The sequence below is a fragment of the Pseudorasbora parva genome, chromosome 11, assembly GCF_024679245.1.
Source record: "Pseudorasbora parva isolate DD20220531a chromosome 11, ASM2467924v1, whole genome shotgun sequence".
NCBI classification, from domain to species: Eukaryota; Metazoa; Chordata; class Actinopteri; order Cypriniformes; family Gobionidae; genus Pseudorasbora; species Pseudorasbora parva.
Window position 1 is genome coordinate 41036872 of NC_090182.1, and position 24133 is coordinate 41061004.

At 37.4% G+C, this 24133-nt stretch overlaps 1 protein-coding gene across 1 annotated transcript in view; it reads left to right on the forward strand.

Moving 5' to 3' along the window:
* Window positions 1-1416: 1416 nt before the first annotated feature.
* Window positions 1417-24133, forward strand: part of gfra4b (GDNF family receptor alpha 4b) — a 118868-nt gene continuing 96151 nt past the window's right edge. Inside the window, exon 1 of the mRNA XM_067457975.1 lies at window positions 1417-1780. Within this exon, the coding sequence (XP_067314076.1) occupies window positions 1738-1780 (43 nt within the window). The 5' untranslated portion in view covers window positions 1417-1737. The remainder of the gene's footprint in view (window positions 1781-24133) is intronic.

A 24133-nucleotide genomic window follows, 5' to 3' on the forward strand; every position in this document is an offset into this window, starting at 1 on the left:
TAAAATGCATTATTATTATTATTATTATTATTATTATTATTATTATTATTATTATTATTATTATTATTATTATTATTATTTTCATGACAGATTAGGCATATTTAAAAATAGGCATTAAATAATGAAGTTAAGTTAAGTTAAGTTAAGTTAAGTTAAGTTAAGTTAAGTTAAAGCTACACTGTGTGATATTCCCCCCCATCCAGTGGTGAAAAGGTATATGACCATCCAGCGAATACTAGTTTCTGTTCCTCTCAATTCTGATTTCGTTTTAACTCCTACGGTGGCCGATTTAGTCAAAGATTAACATGGCAATCCCCCTCTTCACATTCAACACGGTGCCATCGAGTGTAAAACGCGAAAGGTGAAGCTTGAATTTATGGGTATGTCCCTCTTTGGCTAATGTACTTTCAAGATGGAGGAGCAACATGGCGACCGGCATTCGAACCCCTCACCCGTATGTATTTTCAATGGCATATTATAAACTTACGAGAATACTTTATTACTTGAAAGAAGTAAATATACATTAATGAGCACATATATTTTTGAAAGAACTAAGTGTTTTTAGCTAAGAATAAACTAAAAAAGTTACACAGTGTAGCTTTAAGTAAGTTAAGGAAGTAAAGACATCATTAAAATATTCCATGTCACTCCAGTGGTCCAACCTTAATTTTATGAAGCAACTAGAATACTTTTTTTGCGCCACTGTAGGCACATGTAATATTTTAATGATGTCTTTATTTCCTTTCTGGACCTTGAAAGTTGCAATGACGTTGCTGCTTAGTCCAGGATATCATAAAAAATATTGTCATTTGTGTTCTGAAGACGAACAAAGGTCTTGCAGGTTTGGAGTGACATGTAATTCAGAGTTTTTAGGGGTGGCCATGGCTCCCGTGCCCCCCTTTGAGGCGCCACTGTCGATCAAAATACAGGTTTTTGATTTACTGATCTTGGTCACCAGCAAAAATGTATTTAACTTGGTCCCCTTAAAAGTCTGCAGTGAGTGCTACAATGTTTTCTTTAAATATTGACTGTCTAGTCAGTGGCTTCAATGTGGGATTCTCATTCAACTCATTCACTGTTTAATGCATCTAGTTGCCTACTAGAAGACAGGGAGGGAAAAATAACTACCTTAAAAGCATGTGTCATTTTTTTGTGTGTGCAAACATTTCAGAACTGAAATCACAGTTCAAAGCTGGAATCAAAGAGTAGGGCAGTGATAGCCTCTCTGACTTAATGACTGTGGCTCAGACCTAATTTTTGGGCACTCATCTAACACACGCATTTGGTGCCATTTATGTAGACAGCTCACTAGGTTTCGAGACAACGCAGAACTCAGAGCACCCCCCCCCCTCCCCCCCCCCCCCTCTCTCTCTCTCTCTCTCTCTCTCTCTCTCTCTGTTCGGAGTTTGATCTTCACTCAATGAAATCTGACTCTTCATTCATTCGTGTTCTAACCCTCGGAGGGAACAAATGTCAATACGAGATAATGGAGCAGATGGAGAACTTTCATTAGCGCTTTAATTTCATTTCTGACGTCCTGAGTGACAGTTTGACACTTGGCGGCGCGACGCGCGCGGCTTCCCTACACGTTCAGTGGACGTTACTCTCATATTTAACCATTTTAAGAGTCTTTAACGTGTTGAATTGATATGCAAACAGGGCGAGTTTCCTCTGACGGTAACCTCAGAATATAAAAGAGACAGTTTCGCGACATTCACTCCTCAGACACGCGGAGAAATGGATCTTATGGGAATCTACCTGCTTCATCTCAGCTTTGCCGGTAGGTGATGTGCTGCACTTCTCTTCTGCACTTAGCGACATCAAAGTTCCGTCACAGAAAAGCTGATACAATGCTAAGATTTTTTATTCTTTTATTTCTTTTTTATTATTATTATTGATTTGCATTATCGTTTAGCGTCGGCTTCAGCAGTAGACTTTTGATTGATTAATGAGAGTGAATTGAACTGATTAAATGTGAGAACGAAAACCTGCGTTCGTCTCATTTGGATTTATGAATACAATATGCGTTATTAGTCAGCTAATGAGGTGTTTGCTCAGGTGTAAAAGGTTACTGCTTCTTAGCATTTGCTCTAACAGTTAAACATTTCTCCTCAAAATATAACTGATAAATGGACTATTCTAATTTCAACCCACTAAATATACTTTTAATCGCTGTCATAGTAAAATCAGAGTGAGGCAAAGTCACAACCTGTACTAATAAGTTCATGCACTTTTTAGACCACTTTGAATGTAAGGAATTTATGAAGTTAAGTGGATGAGAACAAATATGTGATCATAAGACGATAATGCATGTGTGTGTGTGTGTGTGTGTGTGTGTGTGTGTGTGTGTGTGTGTGTGTGTCAGCCTGATGAACATGTCACACTTGAGAGAGGAGGCTACTCTGCTTTAGAGTCGTGTGCACTGCTTTTGCAGGGGCCACATGCGGTAGAACATTGATATGTAAACTGTTCCTTTATAAAGGATGCAGTGTTGTCAGTGACCTGAAATGTGTAGCCTTATTTGATTGAATAGCCTGTGTGTTTTAGCAGATTGGATTTGTGCAAAGAATGTCTCTGTGTTGCTGCTAATATAATTAGATTTTCAGGTACTGTCTTTTGTGCGTGTGTGTGCGTGCGTGTGTGTGTGTGTGTGTGTGTGTGTGTGTGTGTGTGTGATGTGTATGAATTAGAGGATGCATGTGTGGCAATATAACAAGTGCATTTGCAGGTTTTGAAAAATGGAATCGCAGATGAAAGCTTTAAAAAAATTAATTCACAGATGAAACCACACGAAACATTACCATTTTTTTGAAATACAATTTTATTGTGCATTAATATGGCAGTGTAAAAACTTTAGTCATATCGCCTTAACCAAAATTGGGTGTTTTTCTGACTGGACTGGACTGCTGATCATTTGCTGATTATATTTATAAATTGAATACTGGCTTAATGATGCTTAAGAGCATATAGCATACTATTTTGATTAGCCTTTTTTAGCATCTATTTTATATGCACCTTCTGGTTTGCCTTTTATCAGTTATTTAATATTCCTCTGTAAACAGAACAAAATAAATCTCTAGAACAGTAACATATGCAAAGTTGTTGTTGAATTACCTGAAACATCAATCAATAAAGTGACCAATCACTTGAGTTTCTAAGAAATAGTTAAATCATCCTGACTCCTTAAATTTTTTTTTAAACAATGCCAAAAAGGTTCTATATAAATAAAGAACCTTATATAGAAGGTTCTATTTAACTTCATAACATATATAACATCATATTTGATGGGTTATTTGCATTTTTCAATCTTAAAATATGTTTTATGAGCTGTTTAATTTATACAATTTAATTAAAACAAAATAAATTAAAAATAAATTCATATAATGATCCCATAATGGGAACCCAGTAAAGTGCCTGACAAAACCCGTTAATGTTTCTAAATATAACTTTTTCTTCTAAGAATGATAATTTTATATGCAGCTGTCACAGAGTGTGTTGCTAGAACACACACAAACACGAAGGTAATAGGACTTTAATAAATCCACAGTCACATAGAGACAGTATAGCGTAATGCACATCCCTACATAAGCGAGACCTAAACTGAGTGAAACTGTGATAAGCAGCCTCGGTTTTGGAAGTATTGCATTTTAACTGTCAGGTTATTGTTCAGTGAAGAATTCTAAGAATTCATGCCAAAATGCAATAGGGTATTCAATTACATTTTTTTCTGAATTTATTGTTAAAACATGGAATTTTTACTTCCTGAAGCCAACTGTTACGCTCTATTTATCCAGCATCCTCCATCCCAAGTTCTTTTTTTTTCTCCAAAGTTATGTTCATCGAGCTTGAGTCAAGTCTATATTTTGAACATCAATCTAGACCTGTCTACCTTTTTCAAATCCTACAAATACATTAACTTGTGAATAGAGGACTTAGCTCCGGTTCCGTAGGTAATTCCACTGTCACTCAAATGAAGTGAAAGGCAGGCAGTTTGTCAGCGATTAGCCAAGGTAAAGATCGATGCTTGCTCAGAGAGCTTGTAAATTAGGAACTCTATCAATGTCCATTAGCTCAGGCCATGACTGACATATGCTAATTCTGACCTTGTTGTTAACAGAATAATGTCATTATCAGCATTGACATGAACATTCACTGCAATTGGTCATTTATGGTTGAGGTTTTCAAAGCATTATACATCATAGCTCAGGCTTATACTGTAATATGCAGTTTAAAGCCATAATGAAACTGTAGAATTGTAGCCGACAGCTTGAAGATCAGCCTCTCTCCACTCAGTGTTTCTCTCTGTTACGCTCGACAGTGTCTCTCTCACTGTCTGACGCCACTCGCATAATCTGCACTCACAGAAATATGATTCTTAATAAAGTGGCTTGAATAAACTTTTTGGTTTAAACAATGCCTTAGAGGAACCATTTTGCAGTCCCTAAAGAACCTGTGAGCAGTTCTCAAGAGATCAATTTCTCTTAGTGTAAAAATTGTTTAAAGTCCCCCTTCAGTCAATGATTGTATCCCTTAAAACTCATCGTTGATGATTTTTCATGTGAAAAAAAAATTCTTCATGTCTTAAAATTTGAATGTAATGCTTGAGTGTAACTCTACAACCATGCCTCATTTAGTAAACGTGGATTTATGAATATGCAAATTAGACCCCACTCCCACCCCCACTCACTCGCACCAGCTCAGAAATACAGTCAGCCAACAGACACATAACAGTAATTAATATGATTAGTCTTTAGCTCGTTATTAAACAGCTTTGCGAATGCTAACCATGTTTTTCAGTTTACCATCTCAGTTCGCCTTCTAAAATCAGCATCCTTAGAAACGCTTTTAACAATTAGAAGGTCAGTGAAGAAAAGCATATAGTCACATTGTAATATTCATCATATACTGTACATAATTCACACACTATATTGCTAAAAGTACCTGATTTTTCATATCAATAGAAAAAAATAGGAAAATATTAGGCTTCTCTGAAGACTCCCCTTGAAGAGCGGTCATGGCTAATGATGAGCTAAAGCCCGCCCACACTTTGATGTGATTGGATATAAGGTAGTTTGTGACGGCAGAATCTCCAGTGATTTCAAACCACATTTTTAAAGAGAAATTACTCAGCAATGGTATTGTTTGCACATGGTTTGTTTGAGAGCATATTAAAAACTCAACAGATATATAAACAACATTAAACAGCTGATTTTTCACCACAGGGGGACTTTAATTTAAAGACCTCCTGTATAGAACCTTTTGTGTACTGGAAATGTTCCATGGATGTATAAGGTTCTTCATGGAACTACAGATGCCAAATTAAAGACTCTTGATTTGAGAGCCAAACTATTGAACTATCAATATCATTTTGCTATTGGCAAGGTAAGTTTTATTTCCAATTCCAAATTTCTTCTTGCTTTCCATGACTTGAGTTTGAGGTGGGACTATTAGTTTGTGAAAACCGTGTATCTGAATGTAAGCTGGATTTAGTACGTTTATGATTTATCTTATCAGAATCGGTGTAGTACTGTACAGGGAATTCAGGGAAGTGTGTGTGTGTGTGTGTGTGTGTGTGTGTGTGTGTGTGTGTGTGTGTGTTTAATTTGAAACTATATTGATTAATGGTGTCTAAAAGCAAATACTATCACTTAACAAACCTACAGACCATGCTTGGTCTGAGATTTGTTAGTTGCCACCACTGATGTTTTCAAACTAAACTCTCAAACTACATGCCTGAACATTTCCTTGCTGGTTAGAATGCAGAACAGCTGAACATTAGGAATCTGAGGTGAATCCTCGACTGGCTGCAGTGTTAATTTGCAAAGTCTAACGGAATACGGTAATACAACTGTTGTGTGAAATAAAAAAAACGTTTAATTGGCAGTGATGGTAGAGCATGGTATGCATTGATTTTTATCATTTTATTACTGATTTTATCTATATGAAAAATGTGTAGGCTATTCAATGTGTCAGACTAATGCTGCAAACGGCACAGAACTTGCAGGTAGGTCTCACTTATTGTACATTTTATTTTTGTCACTTAAAATTGTACATTTTAAGAAATGATAATAATGTAAAAATGTGTACCTTGAATGCAGTGTAAGTCGCTTTGGATTAAAGCGTCTGTCAAATGCATAAATGTAAATGTATTTTATTTAAAATCCCCAAAATTGTACCAAAATTATAGCCTAGAAATCTAGACGCACCCTAGCGGCAGCAAATCTAATTTGCCGCGAGTGTCATATAGCAACTCTCAATACCCTTCTGAGCTGTAAACGGCAAACTCTGGTCGGGCCAATCACATCGTGTATAGAGTCGGTGGGCGGGGCCATAATGACGACGGCCAAGTTGCGTTTGCGTGCTTCTAGTAAACACAGAAGCTGGCGAACGGCGGTCTTTCGAATCAGCTTTGACCGTGACAAAAGACTTCGAATTCTTGGAGTTAAGCTTTTCTCTAATTAAAGAACAAAGAACGGCACTGAAGTCATTCTTAAAAAGGGAAGATGTGTTCGGAGTTTTGCCGACCGGATACAGCGAAAGTTTAATCTGTCAACGAGCACTGCTTCACCTTCGTTTCTCAGGTTGGTAGTAGCGCTATCCAATCACGTGCACGCTGTGCAAAGGGAGTTTGAAAGACAACCGTTTATCCCGCCCCTCAGATTGAACCCTGTCAATAGTGAGTTCCCAGACCAAACATCTTGATGTGGGTCTGGCTTGTCTGGCTACCAAAATTAGATATTTAAAAGTTTTTTTCTGTGATTTATTTTTCTTCATGTTTTGAAATAGCTCGAATGTAACTCCACAACGTTGCTTCATTTACTATATGCGGAGCAATGAATATACAAACTAGCCCCGCATCCACTCAACCGGATCAACTCCGACCAACTCAGCCAACTTTTTTTGTAGTAAACGCTGCACAAAGGTATTGCTCTTTACTATATCGGACACATAACGGTAATTAATGTATAATTCACCTATATTGCTTTTTTTCATATTAACTAAAGACTCCCCTGTTTCAGAGTGATCATAGTTAATGATATGCTAAAGCCCGCCCACACTTTAATGTGATTGGTTGGAAGGTAGTTTGTGGTGTCAGAAACACCAGTGATTTCAAACTGCGTTTTTGAGACCTTGAGTCTTTGATTCATTGCGGTTTAAAAAAAAAAAAACTCTGCAATGGTGTTGACTTAGGAATTTGCACATGCTTTGTCTGAAAGCATATAAAAACTCCACATAGACATATAAACAACATTTAACACCTGGTTTTCACCACAGGGGGACTTTCATTTCATGCAAAGGAAATTCATTTGTCATTGGTGGTGAAGAAGGTGTTCCAAGTTGAACTTTCAGGAAATTGCTTTGAATATTAATGGTTCATTTTCTTTGGTGAATCCATAGATATGCCCATGCAATGTCTTTGAAAATGAGTAATTATTTAAAGCTGACTTTGAACAACCCTTAACCCACGTAACTCACCCCGCACTATTTGTGCAGATATGAATGAATTGTGCGGCTTGTTGAGTAGACGAATGCTATTACTTCTCTGAGTAATGAGAATTATGCCTGATGGATGATTAAACAGTTAAAAAAATCCACATAGGCTCATTTGAAAAATGTGCTTTAAATGTGCCATAATACATACATTAAATAACTGTAATAAAGCATTGTCAGATTCATGTTCATCTGTTTCTAATAAACCTGAACTTTTAGTACCACTAAACATTTCACTTCAAAAGTATCATGAAACCAGCAAGAAGCGACATAATATAATTTTGTAGAAATGGCACCTCAGGCAGATATTTCCAATGAGCCTGGGTCGCAATAAATCCTAGACTTAGACTGAGGAAGAGGGACCAGAGTCAAATATAAGGACTAGAGTATCATGAGGTTAAAGGACAACTCCGGTGAGAAATGACCCTAGGGGTAATTAACAGATGGTTACCAAGTAGATCATTCTCTGGGATGCGTGTTCATGAAAATTGAATGTAAAGAGTTTTATCTCTAAAAACAGATTAGCTTATAACGCTTGTCTATGGGGCAAAGGGTAAGTGAAATTAAATCGCTAGTTAATACCACTAACAAGGCTCAAAATAGCCTCACACAAACACGGTAGCATAATGAGGGTCCCTACACACAAACCGAAGCATTGAGAACTTTGTAAGTGTACAAACAGTTTAATAAGAAGATACTTTATAAAGACAGTGCATTACGCGTTCACGGTCAGGCGCCATCTTGGAAAACAGTCTCGACCAGTCGAGCGACAAACGCTGTTCTAAGTGAGCTGGTCAATAGGAATTAAGTTTGTAAATTCTAATTACATGGACATTTTTTTTTTTTTTTTTTTTTTCTCTGTCACATTCAGTGCTTTCTTCAGGAAACAACGGACCATATGAGATTCCAAGTCACAGTTCATCACTTAGAACAGCGTTTGTGGTTTGACTTGTCGAGACTGTTTTCCAAGATGGCGCCTGTCCGTAACGGCGTAATGTACTGTGTTTATAAAGTATCCTTTTATTAAACTGTTTGTACACTTTAAAAAGTTCTCAATGCTTCGGTTTTTCATGTAGAGACCCTCATTATGCTACCGTGTTAGTGTGAGGCTATTTTGAGCCTTGTTAGTGGTATTAACTAGCGATTTAATTTTACTACCCTGTGCCCCATAGATAAGTGTTATTAGCTAATCTGTTTTTAGAGATAAAACTCTTTACATTCGATTTTGAAAACGCATACCAGAGAACGATCTACTCGGTAGCCATCTGTTAATTACCCCTAGGGTCATTTCTCACCGGAGTTGTCCTTTAAGCACCAACAAGCAACTTCCCAAACATCTTAGCTATTGCATGGGAAAGACTTAGTCACACTGTCTGCAGAAATGGTAAAAATATATTGATGGCATTGAGATTTATACATATAATATAGATTTATGTTAAAATGTTGATAAAAAGGCAATATCATCAGAATCAATACTAATGTCCCTTGTCACATTATTCATAAAGTGTATAACAATTTGTACTGGTTGCACAGAGTAATAAGCCGTACAGACATATTTCTTGCTGCTGAAAGAGGATATATATCACAGCCAGGGCTGCTGCTGGCCAAATGGGTGCCAATCCCCCCTCCCCAAAATCTCTTCCAAATGTAATGGAAACATATATCTTCTGTGGAAATCTCAAGACCCAAAAATGTTTGTCCAATCATTGCATTAGGTCCGAGTGCAATGACACAGTCCTACCTGCCTGTCCACATACGTATTTGCACACCTCTGCACCTGCTCGGGCAGACATCACACATCATCAGCGTGTTACAGAAATGAACACAGTCATTGGGTACTGTAAACAAAACAAAAAACAAACAACAGCCATCTTTTACAGTTTTCTTCCCTTATGAAAAAGTTCATTTCATGAAGTATACCTAAGTTTATTTATTTAGTATACTATACTAACATCAATGAAGTATACTTGTAGTGTTCTATTTCAATACTGCTTGGGACTAAATTGTCCCACTTCAGTACGTAAAAAGTACAGGTCTAAGTTTATAAGGCTGTTTGTCCACCAAAGGTTTTTTTTCACGTGGATGGCTTGCGTATCCAGTTGTTTTCAATGGGAGTGTGACGTTTTTAGAACGCCATGAGCGTAACAAGGCGCTGAGTGAGTATTTCACACTCAAGCGCTGAGCGCTCAGTGTTTTTTTACTGGTTGCAGAGAGTTGAAGAATGTTCAACTTTGAGTAAAACTTTTGAGCTCATCACTGTCACTTTTCACCCAGTCGTCCAATCAGAGTGGAGGAGGAGCAGGGCAAAAACAACACAGACCAATTGTTCATCTAAATCTGGGGTATACAGTGAAAAGTCCCCAAAAGTCCACTAAAAGGAAATAACCCGGTTTATTAATAAAGTCATGTAAACGCGGTTCACTTGCATTGTCAGTTTACTGGTTTGCATGTAAACTGGGAAAACTGATTATTAAGCTGATATTTTTTAGTTATCAGCTTACTGGTGTGCACCCAGTGAGGAGCGCTCTGTTTCACTCAAAAGTTGAACATTCTTCAACTCTCTGTGACCAGTAAAATTTTTTTAGAACGCTCAGCACTTGAGAGTGAAATACTCGCTCAGCGTCTCGTTACACTCAAGCCATTCTACAAATGTGGCGCTAACACCAAAACAATTGAATTTGCCAGCCAGCTGTGTGAAATAACGCTTTGGTGGACACACAACCTTAAGTACCAGCAGATGACAGCCTCGTTTCCATAGGCTCAATTATTCCAGAATTCATTTCCCAGTATCCACTGTTCATTATTAGTTAACCTGTTTTACCTTTGCCTTGTTTTCTTAGTTCCTGTCTATTTAAATGCTGTTTGTCCTGCATTCTTGATGAAGCCTTATTTGTTTGGGTTTACATTTTCCGCTGGTATTTTGAGCTGTTTCTTATATTGGGTCTTGGATTCCCTGTCCTTGTCTGCCCTTCTTGGAGTGTATGTTATGCACTGACTGATTATATGGGCTTGACCCTCTGCCTGGTATCTTGGATTATACTTCTGAATAAACTGCATTTGGATTCTCACTCCTTCTGCTGTATGCTAGTATACAACACCAAAACCTTACAACTCTAAGTAAACTACTAGTTTAGTATACATACCTTTTCTTTAAGTGACCAGCATAACAGCATACTTGTAGTTTACTATGTGTATATATATATATATATATATATATATATATATATATATATATATATATATATATATATATAGCACATAAAAAGTTATCAGAAAGATGAAAGAAAACCTTCAATTTTGGAGGTGAAGAACTAGATTTATAAATTTGATGGGGTGAACGGATAAGCATTACCTCTGTTTTATCACTATTGAGAGATACGCTTTTGAGACATCCACATTTTTGCTTCATTTTCACCCGGTTTTGTGTGGATGTAGATCTGGGTGTCATCTGCATAGAAATGGAACTTAAGACCGAGATATCTTAAAAGATGACCAAGTGGACAGATGTAAATGCTAAAAAGAAGAGGGTCCTGCTCTTTGTCTGTTCTCTTTATTCTCATGCTCTCTCTTCTTGGGGCTGTTCTTTGGCTCTTCTTTTTGCTGGGGCTTCTTTGCCCTCGCTCTTTCTCTCTTCTCTTTTCTAAAGCCTCTCTCTCCCTCTTTCTATCCCTCAGGTAACATTCTATTCATTCTGGGTACAATTAATGGTAGATGATTTTATCATCTCAAATATATATTCTGTAAGTATTTTAAGTGCAACCATAACCAGATTTGATCAAAAATACTTTCTATTACAAATGATGTGCTATAGTTTGGATTCGGTATTAACTTTTAAGTGCTATCTATTGAAATATAATATCTTCCCACTATAGCAATACTCTCCCACATATTCTGCTATTGTAACTGTGCTTATTTACGTTGTTGCTATAAGTAGCAATGGGTGGTATTAGAGAATTGGATGTTTTTCTCTGAAGTTTCAAGCGAAATCAAAAAACTTGGGAGTGATATTCGACACAAATGTAACATTTGTCTGTGTAATCTGTTGTTCAACATAGGAAATGCAAGTGCAAAGGGAATTGCAATTCCATTTCAATTTTGTGAGCGTTGTGTCAGGATGGTTTAGGAAGTGAAATAGCAAATGGGTGATTTTTATATTGCTATTCTAAAATGGTAGTGTCATAACTCCTAGTCATAACTTATAACTGCATTTGCAAACAGACTTTGCATTTCCATTTTAAATTTGGCAGACATACTACATACACGGAAAAGAAAATCCAAAAGCAATTGCAAATCATGTTTCCATTATGTCACTACATATCTGTGCACAAATTGGAAATCCATTGTATTTGCAATTCCTTTTTAATATTGTCTGAAATATCATTACATAATAAACAGCATTATTTGCTGCTATTATATATCTCATCTCATAATAATCGATCAAGTGCTTTTGTTGTCGGGCATTCCCCACTCACTGCGATGGCCCAATAGTCGATTGATTGCAGTATTTATTAGACTTGATCCGAATGAATCATCCGTTTTCATAATGCCTTTTCTCTTTCTGGGCCGAACACATTTTAGTCTTTTAAGCAGCAGGGGTGGCTTTCAGTGCCAGCGTATCATTTGCTCTGGCAGACAGGGGTGTTAAAAGTCAGAATGGCTTGTAATGTGGGCTGCCTATACAGCCACCTCTATTCTCATCATATACGCAAACCTTTAAAACGGTTCTTATGTTTAATTATAGATGATCTAGACCCCGCAGTTAAGCGGCCACTCTGCCATTCATCTAACGTCAGTCAGTTTGATGATTTTGACCTTTCATGCTGACATTGTTCAATTTTTCACATTATCATCTGCCTACAATATTAAACTGTAATAGCTCCAAACAGTACATAATATAAGGAGTCAGATGGAGGCACAGTTGAGAACTATAAGGTTCCCTGGTTAGGATTAATCTTAGTGGCAGGTCATTTAAAATGGTTGCTGAGCAGTGGAATGGAAATTAGCCCGCAGCCTGAAACACTGTGTGTAGTGGGATATTTGCTTGGAATAAAAGGTTAGATCACTTTCCCCACCAGTCCTGTTAAGAAATTCAGGAGATGGCTCCAGGGTTAGATGACTACGGTGTCCTCTGAGGGCCAAACAGAGGCTCATTAGTTGAGTGATTGTTGACAGGTTTCCTGGCACAGAGAGATTGATGGATAGAGTGCTCTCCTGGTGGACATAAGATGACTACGTTTGCATAGACTGCCATTTAAACAGTTTTCACAAGACAAAGACGTCATTTGACATGAAAGAGTTGTAAACATCTAATTAATTAAAGGGGTCATGAACTGCTTCGTTTTATAATGTTTCCTGTGCCGCACTCATAATGTTAGTATGGTTTTAACATCAAACATTGTCCTAAATTGACCATACCCTGATTTTATTCCTCTGATTTGAATGTTTAAAGAGGCATGTCTTTTGGGAGACTTCAGTGTAAACACCCACTGCTGTGATTGGCTGACATCTTTGCATATGAATAAATAGCCTGTATTATTATGTGTAACTCTCTTGAAAACTTGTAACACATTTTTACAATTACAGCCCTCAAGGTTAACTAATCATGAAAAGAGTTGATTATAGCATTATATTTAGATATATGGCGTTATATTTAGATCATGGCATGAAAGGATGCGGTGATGAACATTGTTAAGCTCATTAATGCAGTGATCTCGTCATTGCAACTCGATTTCTGCACACTAACGGATGCTTTCATCATAACTAACAGTACAAACACAATGTAAATAAGAGATTTTTTGATTATAATGGGAGTTTTGGTCCAGAACTCAGTCACTGATAAACTCACACTGTTTGATTGACAGCTCCAGCGATTATAAAGGGAGAGTTCTCTGATCACTTTCTATATACAAATTAAATCACAGTTTAAATAACAGTTTATGTTCATCCTTCTAATAGAAACAATGTGAAGTTGACCATAGACACATAGATAAAGAACATCTGACTGTACATTAATCATTACATATCAGAGATCACTGGTCACAGATCAAGCATTACTGTAGAATTAACACAGTTACTTACATTGTGGTGGCATTACTGTAAATATTATCTGTAATGTCCAAAAAAGAGGAAAGCAATTATTTCTCTGTTCATGACCCCTTTAAAGGTGCACTATGCAACTTTCCGTCCACTAGAGGTCACCTATTCAAAACAAAGGCGTAGTTTGATGACACCAAGTTTGAACGCAGCATCTTGGGACATGTGGTCTTCACCTCACAGCCGGTGGAAAATAGGACTTGGGCAGAAATGATGTTCATGGATGCGGTTATTATTGTTACTGTAGTATGAAGCAGAGCAGGACCGAGTGTTGTGGAGCTGAGCAAGGCCGCTGGAGCGATTGTTACACAAACACCCACCTTGCAAGAAATGGGACTTTTATTATGACGGGACGGGACACAGTCGCCGGTATCTGCACTATATCCGCTTTTCCGGTCTTTGGTATGAGGTGATGCAGCTCTGTTTATGATATTAGATACATTTAAGTGTGTTTAAAATGATGTTATGACGTTACTCTGTGAGTTCGTTCAGCGGCTGCTGTGACACTTCTTTACACTTCTAAGAGAAAAGCGCTTGTGCCAAATAAAACCGGAAACTGAAGGTAACACAGATATGATGCAATTGACAGGAGACTCCCTCAAACGCTATGCTGAAACGTCCCGGGTCATTGTTAAAATAGCACTTTTCTCACAATTTACAAATAGTTGGAAACATTTGGGATATTGGAAGTACTCAACTGAACAAAATATATAACAACGGCCTAGTGTCTTTTGGATATTTTACTGCAAAAATAGTACATAGCACACCTTTAATAATAATAATAATAATAATAATAATAATAATAATAATAATACGTTTTATTTATATAGCGCCTTTCCAGAGCTCAAGGACACTTTACAATAAACAAACAACAATAAAGCCAATTGACAAACAGAGTAGACAGAACAACAGTAGGCAATTGAGAGTGCAGGTACAATAATTGAGAAATCGGAGTGAAAAAAAAAAAAAAAAACCTTTCTAAGACCTATGACATTCAGAAAAGAGGTGTGTTTTGAGCATGGATTTGAAAATCAGAGATAGTGGCAACAAAACGGAGTGATCGGGGTAGAGAGTTCCATAATTTGGGTGCTATTACACTGAATGATCTGCCCCCCATTGAAGCAAGGCGATGCCGAGGGACACCTTTAAGGCCCTTTCACACAGGATGCAATTTTGACACGTGAATAGTTTATTTTTCGATCAGCTGTTTGTGTAATGAGAGCTTCCACACTGAACACAAATGTGCTGCGGCTAAAAAAAAAAAACATAGATTTTTTCCGTTATGATGTCGATTTTTTTTTTTACTCTAGCGGCGACAGAAACGGCTTCAACCAATCACATACAAGGAAACAAAGATGCCGAAATGTCCAGAGAATGTCACTAGCTATTCAGTCAACATTAACCGTTGCCAGGTATGGCATTTCTCATGAGATTACAGCTATAGTTCTAGTTAAAGCTGTACATCTGCAGCTGTGTTTACTACTGTGTTTACAGTACCTTAACCTTTTATAAATTGTTGATTTTTTTTTTTAAACCTTGTGTCCGCGATTATGGAAAGTGAACGTGTTGCCATCAGTATGTCTGTGGCATTTAAATGTTTACATTGTTACTCAACTGGAAACAGCTGCTTAGGATCGATTGATTCCCTGAAGTGCATGGTTTGTTTCATCAGACAGACTGATCTCATGAAATGGTTTATGTATGACGCCAATTCGTATGCCAGTTTTGGCGTGCTATCAAGACGCATAATCGCTTTTTAGCGTGTTTATCAACGCCGTTTCATTCTATCCCCCTACACTGCCCCTACCCCTACCCCTAAACCTACCCATTACACACACACACACACACACACACACACACACACACACACACACACACACACACACACACACACACACACACACACACATGTTGGTCTATGTGGTTTACAGGGACTCTCCATAGGCGTAATGGTTTTTATACCGTACAAACCGTATTTTCTATCCCCCTACACTGCCCCTGCCCCTAAACCTACCCATCACAGGAAACATTCTGCATTTTTTGCTTTCTGCCATTTGAACCCCAAACCCAGTCTTTTTTCTTTTCGGTCTTTTAAATAAAATGAAAAGTTTATCTTCACTGAATGATAAAGTGTCCGTGTTTTCTCAGCTGTCCCCACAAATGATTTGGAACGTTGGAGCTCTGAAACGTCGCAAAGTCACGGATGACGCAAAATATTCGCATGCAAAATTTTTGCTTATTGGCTTTGCTTTTTCATTACGCGTCCGGTGTGAAAGGGCCTTTAAGATGCCACAAAATGTAATTGACGTTTTATTAGTGGTGGGCATTTTGCTTTATTTTGACTACTTTAGATAAATTAGCTTGAAATGGACAGGTCTTGTTTTGTTGTTGTTTTAGTTTTTTGTATGGCATATTTCAGTATTTATTAAAATGATTTATCTGTGCACATATTTATTTTTATTTGTGTTCATGTGCCCTCATAATCTTTAATCATAATAACTTCTGTGTTCACCATTCCCCATGGACAAAATTAAGTCCATCCCTACATATTTTCTGATATTTTCATCCCTTTCATATTATTTACTCGGATATACATCTAGCGCATGTTCAGTTTCCAAATTTTAACACTGCTCATAAGTGTTTCTAATACAGTGACTGATGATAATTGTCAGTCATCTTTGACAGTAGTGGTCCTGACAATAGTTAAACGCATTCTGTTCTGTTCCAATGAGGTGTTTTGAATGCTAAGAGACCAGAATAACTGTATGAAAATCATTACATTTAAAATGCATGTTCACTTTTTGCCTTCAGCCTGAGATATGCTGGGATAGCCTCCAATGCTCCCCTGTGACCCTGAAGAGGATAAAGTACAGAGGATATGGATGCTAGGCTTTTAATAAGCCCCCCCTATATTATATTCAACTCATAAATGGATGAAATATCTATAACCTTTCACTGCACAAAAATATCAATGTCAAAGTCTACAATAAATATCAGCGAAAAACTAGAATGATGTGCCTGTGTAACCTGAGCACTTGGACCCAAAAGGCTCTCCATGCTCTCTTGTTCAAAAGTTCATAATTAGATCAAAATATTGTGAGTGTGAACCATCTAGTTCACAACATCCAACTGTTTGTTGAGACCAATTGTGCTGCAACTATTTATTGAAGCATTCATCTGACTGCTGTGTTCTGACAGATGCCCGGGAGCGAGCAATAAACAGCAAGTCATAAACAAAAATCTCACCGTAACACTTCACAAATGAACCTGTGGATTGTGCATAATAACGGCAACATTGATCACAGTGGGCGATTTGATGTCTGTCAGTGTCTTTCAATTAAAAGCAGGTGAATTTGTACAAAGGTGTCGTTTTAATGGCCATGGGGTAATGCTTGAAATGTTCTCTGAGAGTGTTTTACCATGCTGACTATTAGTACAACCCATTACCAGTGTGCAAACAAGCTTTAAAGTCAGGATGAAATAAAAATTCACCTAATCTATTTTCTAAGTGCATGTTAGTAAACTGTCATATTTTGATCAAGAGAAAAAGAGTGCAAGATTTGGGTTCAGGAATTTAAAATTCCATTCATTTTCTCCATAGGGAAACTTTTTTGAGTTATCATATAAACATTTAAAGACAGATATACTGTTAAATCAGAGGTTGTTTATCGATTTTATGCTTTTGTTGAAGCCATCAGTTCACATTATTTCAACCTAAGGGGTCATATGGTGCTTCTTTAATGTTTTCCTTTTCCCTTAGTGTGCGATGTATATGTTTGATCATACAGTGCATCCGGAAAGTATTCACAGCGCTTCACTTTTTCCACATTGTGTTTTGTTACAGTAGGGTATGGGGTGTGGGGTGGGGGTGCTTCTATGATATTAGACTGCGTAGCCTTACTAGCCTATAATAAAAGATTATGGGCCCTATTTTAACGATCTGAAACGCAAGTGTCAAAGCGCGAAGCGCAAGTAACTTTGTGGGCGGGTCTCGGCGCTGTTGCTATTTTCCCGGCGGGATAAATGACTCTTGCGCCCGGCGCAAATCTAAAATGGGTTGGTCTGAAGTAGCTTCATTGTTCATAGGTGTGGTTTGGGCGTAACGTGAATAAACCAATCAGAGCGTCATCCAACATTCCCTTTAAAAGCAGGTGCGCAAGTTTCATTATGGATCGCTATTATTATGGCGTATTTACCAGGCGCACGCCAGGAGCGGTTCACAGCCGAGGAGACTGATGTTCTTGTGAGAGCAGCCCTAACAAAACAAAAATATATTGCAGTATATTGAAAAATTTCATGCAATACATTAGGCAATATATTCACATATATGGGAATTAATATTGATATTTTTCAATATATTGCAATATATTGAAACCAGCAATCATTTGTATATTTTGCAATATATTACATGAATATATAATATATTTTATAATACCATAAATATATTATTCCATATATTTACAATATATTCAAATATATTTCAAGTAATATATTGGTAACTATATTTTCCTTTCGTAAGGGAGTGAAAGACAGAGAAGTTGTGTTGTATGGGGATGGGAGAAACCCACCCAAAATAGCGTCGGTTAAACAGTTTTTTCAGTTTTTCAGTCGATTTTTTTTCCTGGTTCTTGACGGACAAACCAATTAGTCAGATGTCCTTATATACATATATGTCTTGCCACTATTGGGCAAACAGGTCTGATCCTTAATTATTACAATTAGCCTGAATAATTTGTAAGCTAGATTTATGCCTATTTTTTCACATCTTCGTGGCACACCACAATGTGTTAATATTTTTTTTAGTGTAACAATTTATGATTTGCAAAAATAACTGTTGCATCTGTGTAGATTACATGAGCAAAGTGTATGCGCGTTGTGCACGCTATACATTATAATCAAGCATGCGCCCTTAAAGTAGCATAATGAACAACGCGCAACGCGCCACTGACTTTAGACCAGGTTTTTTCTGGTCAGTGGCGCAACTGTTTAATGGAACAGCAAAATAGCTCCAGGGATTGTTTGCGCCGGAACACGCCTCCTTTTTTTGCGCTGAACCACCCAGGGAGCGCAAGTTCATTCACTAGTTTAGTGACGTGCTTCTGTGGAGGGAAAAGCGCGCTTTGCGCGGGTGCAAAATAGGAATGACACATGCGTCGGTGTACAAAGTCAATTGCGCTGGGTGCAAGATAGGGCCCAATGAATTTCAAACCTGAATCAAACATATTTGTATTCAAAGATTAACAGTCTGTTAGTCTTAGTTAGTCTCTGCCACAAAAAACACTACATTAAATAGTGTAAATTGTAAATGTAATGTAAATTGCCTGTCAAGTGTAAGAAAAAAATATTTGCAGAATTTTACTGTTATTCATGAGTGTAAATTGTGTATTGTGAAACTGCAGCTTCATGTTAGCGCAAAATAAATATGATCTGTATTCTTCTGACTTCCATTTTTTTGCACATACCCTTTTCACACGTTTTTTTCCCGCCAAAATACGGCCAAAAGCATTATACGCCTGTGAACATCGATTTGCAAGCGAAAACAACTGTGAAATAGATTGACCGCGTAAAACCAACCTTTGTGTAAAAAAAAAATAAACTGTTGCAAATGTCTAAATGACTAGTTGTGTGCGCAGGGCAAAAAAGGCTCCCGAATTGATGTGTACGGTTCCGTCTTTCTTTTAGCTGCACTTACAGTTTTGGCACGATTCTGTCACTGACTGATTATTTCAAGTGTGAGGAGGAAGGCGGGTCCACCTTCTTCTGGAGCCAATCAAATGAGCTGCTCGATTTACTCTTATCTGAGTGGTTCAAGAAAAACCTCAGACGCCAGAACACATTTTTATCTTCATTTGGCTTAGCATTGTTCTCGCAGCCAAAATTGTACTTTTAATGCACACATACATGCTAATAAATAAATAAATAAATAAATAAAGCACAACTGCTTAATAATATGTGCACCAGCAGTCAACTTTTACAAAACGTATCTTGCTCATGCAAATTTAATTTACGCTTGCAATCTTATGTACACTTACACAAATCTTACCCTGTGCTTGCGATTCTTTAAGGCATTACTTTACCTTCATAGATTTCAAACAAACTTCTTTCACATTGACATAATGGGGTATTGTTTATATAATTGATTAACAAAATATGAATTGAATACATTTTGGAATAAGGCTGTAGGCATAACACAATTTGGAAAAAGTGAGGCGCTGTGAATACTTTCCAGATGCACTGTAACTGTGACCACAAATCTAGATCTGCCTAAAACGCCTCGATCAAAGCTCAGATATTACTTTCTAAAACATCCATGACCCAATGTGAAATAAAGCAGAATGCCCGCCCAAAGGCATACACAGACAAAAGGCGAGGCTTTAGTGAATTGTAGTGTTGTCATGTCATGGAGACGCTGTGTGTTTGAATGTGAAAGGCCTTCCGAAATGGATGAAATTGACAATCATTGGTTAAGATCTATTTATAATGCTGTTCCTAGTGCAACCAAAACGTTTGCACATATTGCTTCACTCCTACACTGTAAAAAACTATTTAGAAAAAAAGTTACCTGGTTGCCTTAAAATTTTGAGTTCATTGAAATTAAAATTTTGAGTTAATACAATGAACATTTTTTGAGATTCAACAACCTTTATTAAAATATTATTAAAAGATTTTGTAAGCATATTGGGTAATTGTGTGTGTTTTATTTCTGATGATGCATTGAAACATGCCAAATTGATTCATCATTTTTTTTATGTGGTTCAGATACCAGCAGCCATATCACCCTGTAGCCCAAGACTGGTTTCCCACTGAAGCTAAGCAGGGCTGAGCCTGGTCAGTACCTGGATGGGAGACCAACTGGAAAAACCAGGTTGCTGCTGGTAGAGGTGTTAGTGAGGCCAGAAGGGGGTGCTCACCCTGTGGTCTGTGTGGGTCCTAACACCCCAGTATAGTGATGGGGACACTATACTGTCAAAGAGCACCGTCCTTCGGATGAGACGTTAAACCGAGGTCCTGACTCTCTGTGGTCATTAAAAATCCCATGGCACTTCTCGTAAAAGAGTAGGGGTGTAACCCCGGTGTCCTGGCCAAATTCCCTTGATTGGCCCTTACCTATCATGGCCTCCTAATAATCCCCATTCACTGAATTGGCTCTATCACCCTCTCTCCTCTCCACCTATCGCTGGTGTGTGGTGAGCGCACTGGTGCCGTTGTACTGTGGCTGCCGTCGCATCATCCAAGTGGATGCTGCACACTGGTGGTGGTTGAGGAGCAGGGATGTAGTGGAGGCTAAACGCACGTAAACGCCGTTTACGCACCTCCCAAAATTCAGAAATAGCGTTTACCCACCTCCAAAGTGCGTTTATCCACCTCTAAATTGAGTTTATCCACTTCTAAATAGCCTACAGTTCCTAAGCCATTTTAAATTAAGCTTGTGTCGTTTTAGTTTCATATTGTTCATTTTCATTGGTTGTCTTTATCGTGCTGCAACTGTCAGTGAGAGTAGTGGGAAGTTCGGATCATTTTACTGACTCAGATCTTTGAGTCTCGTTCAGCAAAATGAACCAATCTTTTCTCTTCCCGTCTCTATGGGACTGACAGAAAGAACAAAAGACTCGGATCTCACCTGTCGATTCAGAATCAGAACAATCAGAACCCATATGTTGCGTAATGCGCACGTGCAGTCAAAACAAAGTGAACGAATCACTCTCTGAGACAACTCGGTAGTCCCGAGTCATAATAAAGATTCGTTCAAAATTAACAAATCACTCTCTGAGACAACTCGGTTTCCCGAGTCATATTAAAGATTTGTTCAAAATGAACGATTCATTCATGAACGACACGCAACCAAGATTCAAAAATGGATATCCAGAAATTTTCAAAATGACAATTATCCATTTGTAGTACATTTAATCAGCTTGTGACACTTTTCAATCACTTTTCAAGTGGACAAAGAGGCACTCTGGACATTGTTGTGATATTAATTAATCACAGGCAGCTGGTTTATAGAGAGCATGTCGAAACCCTGTAATATAGCTGTAATTATGCAGTGTATTTTGTGTTCAAATAGAACATTTTTGGTTTTATTGTTTTTATAGTTTAGCAAAATCGTCTGTTAATGTTAGCCATTAGGCTACACTTGTGGAAACTACAGTCCAACTTATATTGTCTTTCTTCTGTTGATTACAGAAACTGAGTTTTCTTTAAATTAAAATATGTGGCACCAAATTCATCCTTCTGTCGTTAATCTGCACCTGCCTTATTAGCAATTGGCAAAAACTGAAATTGACAACTATTTTGATAATCGATTAGTCGGCTTAAGTATTTTTTTAAGACAACAGTCAAATTCTTTGATTCCAGCTTGTTTAATGTGAATATGTTCTAGTGTGTTCTCTCATATGTGCTCATATTAGCCACCTCGTATTAGTACGAATTGCCGTGAGATCGGGCTGCATACCGGTAGGCAGTGGTCCACCTTACCGTGACCACGATGCAGTCACCCAGAATTTATAGTTTACCCACCTCTTTTTTTACCACTACACCTCTGTTGAGGAGAGACCCCTGACATGAGTGTGAAGCGCTTTGGGTGTACAGTAGTACATTTGAAAAGCGCTATATAAATGCCTCATTCATTCATTCATTCAGATACAATAATATTTTGAGTTTCTATTTATTAAACTAATTTCCTTCATTGTATCAACTCAAAGTTTTAATTTCAATAAACTCACAATTTTAAGGCAACCAGGTTACTTACTTTTTTAAGTTAAACCAACAAAAACCAACCAAATTTTTTTACAGTGTATGAAGCAATCATAATTATGGGGTTAGTTTTGTTGCATTATTCCAAACAAATAGACTGTTATCCACAAATAAATGTAAAGATATTCACACAAATTTAATACATTCACAAATAAATAGAATGTGATTAACAAATATATATGCAGGAGTTTCACATAAATTAATTAGATTCACAAATAAATACAATGACATTTGTGAATAACAAACAAATCCACAGCACATATATTTTTATGTCACAAACACAACGCCTTGCGTTCATTTGTGAATCTCTTCCTGTGCATTTGTTGATGGCTTCCTCTGCATTGGTGGATCTCTTCTCACATTTGTAAATCGCAGCATAGCGCGTGGATTATAAAACATTTCTAGCGTCTAGACTCACAAAAATCCACAAATAGGTACACTCCACCCACCATCTACTACCCCCATAATCAAGTCAGTTCCTTTACGCTCACAAACTTCTCTTCATTAAACGTGAAACATATAGTTTCAATCAACATCTTTAGATTCGTTTTATTACATTCATTTGATTATGTCAGCGCTTCATGCACATTGTTCTTTCCCTCACTAAAGCTGTTAAGTACATCATTTTTTACTATTGTCTTTTTGTCGGATATTCAAATGTTTTTTTTTGCTTCAAATCAAAGTTTATAATGTGTAACCTAATAGCTATTTGGTTTAATTCATAGATTATAACTCTATCTTTTAGATAAAGGGGAAAAGGAATGAAAATATATTAATATATGCCTCGGTCCAATCAACAACAGTGCCCACCCTACATTTGTTTGCCAAGGATATATTTCATAATTCAGAAGTAAAGATCTGTCACTATTTCTATTACATTGCAATTAAATATAATTAAACGACCTCTGCGTCTTCTTTTAACCCTCTCCGGTCTAAAATGATAGAACAATTGCACATTTTGATATTTTTTTATTTATTTGAATGGGATGACTCTATGTGAACACAAACAAAAATCATGAACATTGTTCGGATAGGTTAAAGCAGCACAAGGTAACTTTTGCTCTCAGGGTCCCCCTACAGTTGGGAAACGTAACTGTTCTCTACTTCTGTCGTAAACTCTGTCATCCTACATCAGGGGATGTGCTTTGCATTTGTTGTCATGACAACCATGATAGCCCTGAACACTGCAGGAGTTCACATGCGGGTCTTCTGCTTGCGTCGCGTGTGAAATGTCTTCATCCCAGGTACAGTGGCTTATGTTTCAGCATGTCATATGAATATCATTTCATGTGTTTTATTTTTTCCGAACGCCAAATGATCACGATGCTCATGTTTACAAGCCAGCGTCATTATAGTAGTCTAGTCTATCGGTTACCATATTACAGAATCTATGATACTTCAATTCAATGTTTGAGTGGTAGGTAATAACCATATGTCGTCAATATTATAATATCAAGCTACCATAAATGAATCTGCAATTTTGAAAAATGTATTTGCATTATAGCTTGAGGCAAGACAAATTAACAAATATCACAGACATGTTAGGTATCCTAAAATATGATTTTGTACGTCTTATGTATTTACTTGCAAGAATGTAGCCTCGACCAAACTTGTACATGCTGTTGGCTTAGCAATAGTTGGGCTTGCACGTCCGAATTTAAGGAAGTGGTGTTGGAAGTGACGTATATGCCGTAAAGCAGTCAAATTTTGTAGTTCTTTTTGTTCTCGGGTTACTTCCCGAATACCGAAAAGTATGATTAAAAAACGATACAGACCCTGTCAGGCTATGGCAGGC